This window comes from Arachis hypogaea, chromosome 5 (genome assembly GCF_003086295.3).
Source record: "Arachis hypogaea cultivar Tifrunner chromosome 5, arahy.Tifrunner.gnm2.J5K5, whole genome shotgun sequence".
Lineage (NCBI taxonomy): Eukaryota > Viridiplantae > Streptophyta > Magnoliopsida > Fabales > Fabaceae > Arachis > Arachis hypogaea.
In genome coordinates, this window is record NC_092040.1 from 32,851,603 (window position 1) to 32,854,240 (window position 2,638).

Consider the following 2,638-nt stretch of genomic DNA (forward strand, 5'->3'; position numbering starts at 1 on the left):
AATCGTCACTATAAGAATAAGATATCTGAGGGATGTATTAGGTATGTGCATCCTTTTTCAAATTGTTCTTCAAGAATAGTGTTACGGCCTGGCCCAATAACCGCACGGGTCGGTCCGACCCGATCTCCACCCGACCCGGTCACGTGCCCTCCAACCGACCCGGACACGCGTCCTGTATGGCTCGCACGTGGCTGCAGGACAACGTCCTCGGAAATATGGGCCTGTCCTCGTTGTGGGACCCACTACTGACATGTATATAAGGGGAAGATTGGCTCTTCCCCCGAGGTACGTCACCTTATACATCACCTCCCCTGCTTGTACGATTTCTGACTTAGGCGTCGGAGTGTCTTTGCAGGTGGCACCCCCCCTTCGTCCATTCACCAGCTCAAGTGCTCGCCAGCTCGGCTAGTCCTCATCTACCCATCTTTCCACCTGTGTACCCGACCTGTCCGGAATCCGACCACCGAACATTGGCGCCGTCTGTGGGAACCCTCTTTGCCTGAATGGAAGTCGCGCCGGGCCCCGGCGACCGAGCTCGAGTAGCCGGAGCGGAGGGGGCAGCCTCCGTCGCCTCACAACGAGGAGGCCGGAGATCCCCCCAACAACACGCGAGAACCCGACCATTCGGGGGAACGGGCGGCGATAGCGCCATAATAATGCAGGAGCTACGCCACAGAGTCCAGAACCTTGAACGACAGCTAGCCGACCGGGAGAGGGATGGATGGTCTACCGATCCAAGCTACACCCTGTCTCCCGGGGGCGAGGAGGAAGAGAGCTCTCACCGAAGCCACTCACGGCGTATATCTGCATCCCGGACGGAAACAGAGGAATCACCTATTCCGAGAAGACGGAACGACACGGTCATCTACTCTCGCGGCAGACAAACTCGCCGAACGACAAGAGGTCGACTGGACGGAGAAGGGAAAACCGAGAGAACACGACAACCTGTGATAATGGGTGCCACGCCGTTCCACCGATCTATCCTCGAGGTCCGGTTGCCGAAACACTTCGACAAACCGACGGACATGAGGTATGACGGAACCCAAGACCCTCTAGAACATCTCACGGCCTTTGAGGCTAGAATGAACCTAGAGGGAGTAGGCGACGAGGTAAGGTGCCGCGCCTTCCCGGTAACCTTAGCAGGACCAGCGATCAGATGGTTTAATGGCCTCCCTCAAGGCTCCATTTACAGGTTCCCGGACATCAGCCGCGCCTTCCTGGCCCAATTCACAACACGAATAGCAAAAGCCAAGCATCCTATCAACCTTCTCGGGGTAACCCAGAGACAGGGAGAGCCGACCAGAAGGTACTTGGATCGGTTCAACGACGAATGCTTGGAAATCGACGGCTTAACCGACTCGGTGGCCAGTCTCTGCCTGACGAATGGCCTCCTCAACGAGAACTTTCGAAAACACCTTACCACGAAGCCGGTTTGGACAATGCATGAAATCCAAACGGTGGCGAAGGAGTATATCAACGACGAGGAGGTCAGCCGAGTAGTGGCAGCCAATAAGCGGCAGCCCGGTTACGGCCAGGCTCGGCAGTCCGGAGGAGACGGTGAAAGAACAAAGGAAAAGGCTAGAGAGGAGGCATCGAACAAGGCACCTAGGCCGTTCCCTCGAGTTGGGAAATTTACTAACTACACTCCACTCGCCCTTCCCATAGTGGAAGTTTACCAACAAATAGCTGAGAAGGGAATTCTTCCGAAACCCCGACCACTCAAGGACCGCACGGGTGGAAACAAGAACCTTTATTGTGATTACCATAAGGGATACGGCCATCAAACACAGGACTGTTTCGACCTGAAGGATGCATTAGAACAGGCGATAAGGGAAGGAAAACTAGCAGCGTTCTCCCACCTCATCAGGGAGCCGAGAAGGCGTTATCGCGACCAGGACGAGGAAGGCAAGACACGCTCGGCCAAGCGGCGACAGGAGCCCGAAGATAGAGACCATGGCCTCACTGTGATAAACGTGGTAACGGCAAAAAACGCCGCACCAAAGTCCCGGTCGGCACACAAGAAGGACGCCAAGATTCTGGCGATCTCATCTCAACCAGTGCAAAACACCAAAAAACCTCCATCCATTTCTTTCGGCCCAGAAGACCAATGGTTCAGCGACGCCCCGGAAAACCCACCCATGGTCATAACGGCCAGGGTGGGAACCGGCCTTGTCAAACGGATCCTTGTCGACACTGGAGCTGATTCAAACATCATGTTCCGCAACGTGTTCGATGCACTGGGGTTAAAGGATGCCGACTTAACGACCCACCAGCACGGGGTCATCGGGTTAGGCGACCACTTCATCAAACCAGACGGAGTTATTTCCCTACCGATCTCGGTAGGACAAATACGAGGCCGAAGATCGGCGATGGCCGAAGATCGGCGATGGCCGAATTCGTAATCCTTCGAGACTCCACAGCCTACAACATCATCTTGGGAAGAAAAACAATCAACGATTTTGAAGCCATAATCAACACCAGGTTGTTAGTTATGAAGTTCGTCACCGATGATGGATCCATAGGGACCATAAGAGGAGACCTCGAGACGGCGGTCGCTTGTGACAACGCCAGCCTTTCCCTTAGAAAGAAGTCCAAGGAAGCATCTGGCGTATTTCTAGCCGACCTTGATGCCAGAGTA

At 54.8% G+C, this 2,638-nt stretch overlaps 1 protein-coding gene across 1 annotated transcript; it reads left to right on the plus strand.

Annotated features, from left to right (window-relative positions):
- The first annotated feature begins 656 nt into the window (after positions 1 to 656).
- LOC112803406 (uncharacterized) lies at positions 657 to 2,402 on the plus strand. The gene is made up of 2 exons (XM_025846902.1): positions 657 to 1,306; positions 1,370 to 2,402. The coding sequence occupies exons 1-2, from the start codon at positions 657 to 659 to the stop codon at positions 2,400 to 2,402; spliced, it is 1,683 nt and encodes a 560-aa protein (XP_025702687.1).
- The last annotated feature ends 236 nt before the right edge of the window (positions 2,403 to 2,638 follow it).

What these genes read in the sequence shown, in the direction of transcription:
- LOC112803406 (XM_025846902.1), top strand. Translation starts at nt 657, where the DNA reads ATGCAGGAGCTACGCCACAGAGTCCAGAACCTTGAACGACAGCTAGCC. An exon ending in CAGGGAGAGCCGACCAGAAG is followed by an intron (nt 1,307 to 1,369) that starts GTACTTGGATCG and finishes CTCGGTGGCCAG; the next exon opens with TCTCTGCCTGACGAATGGCC.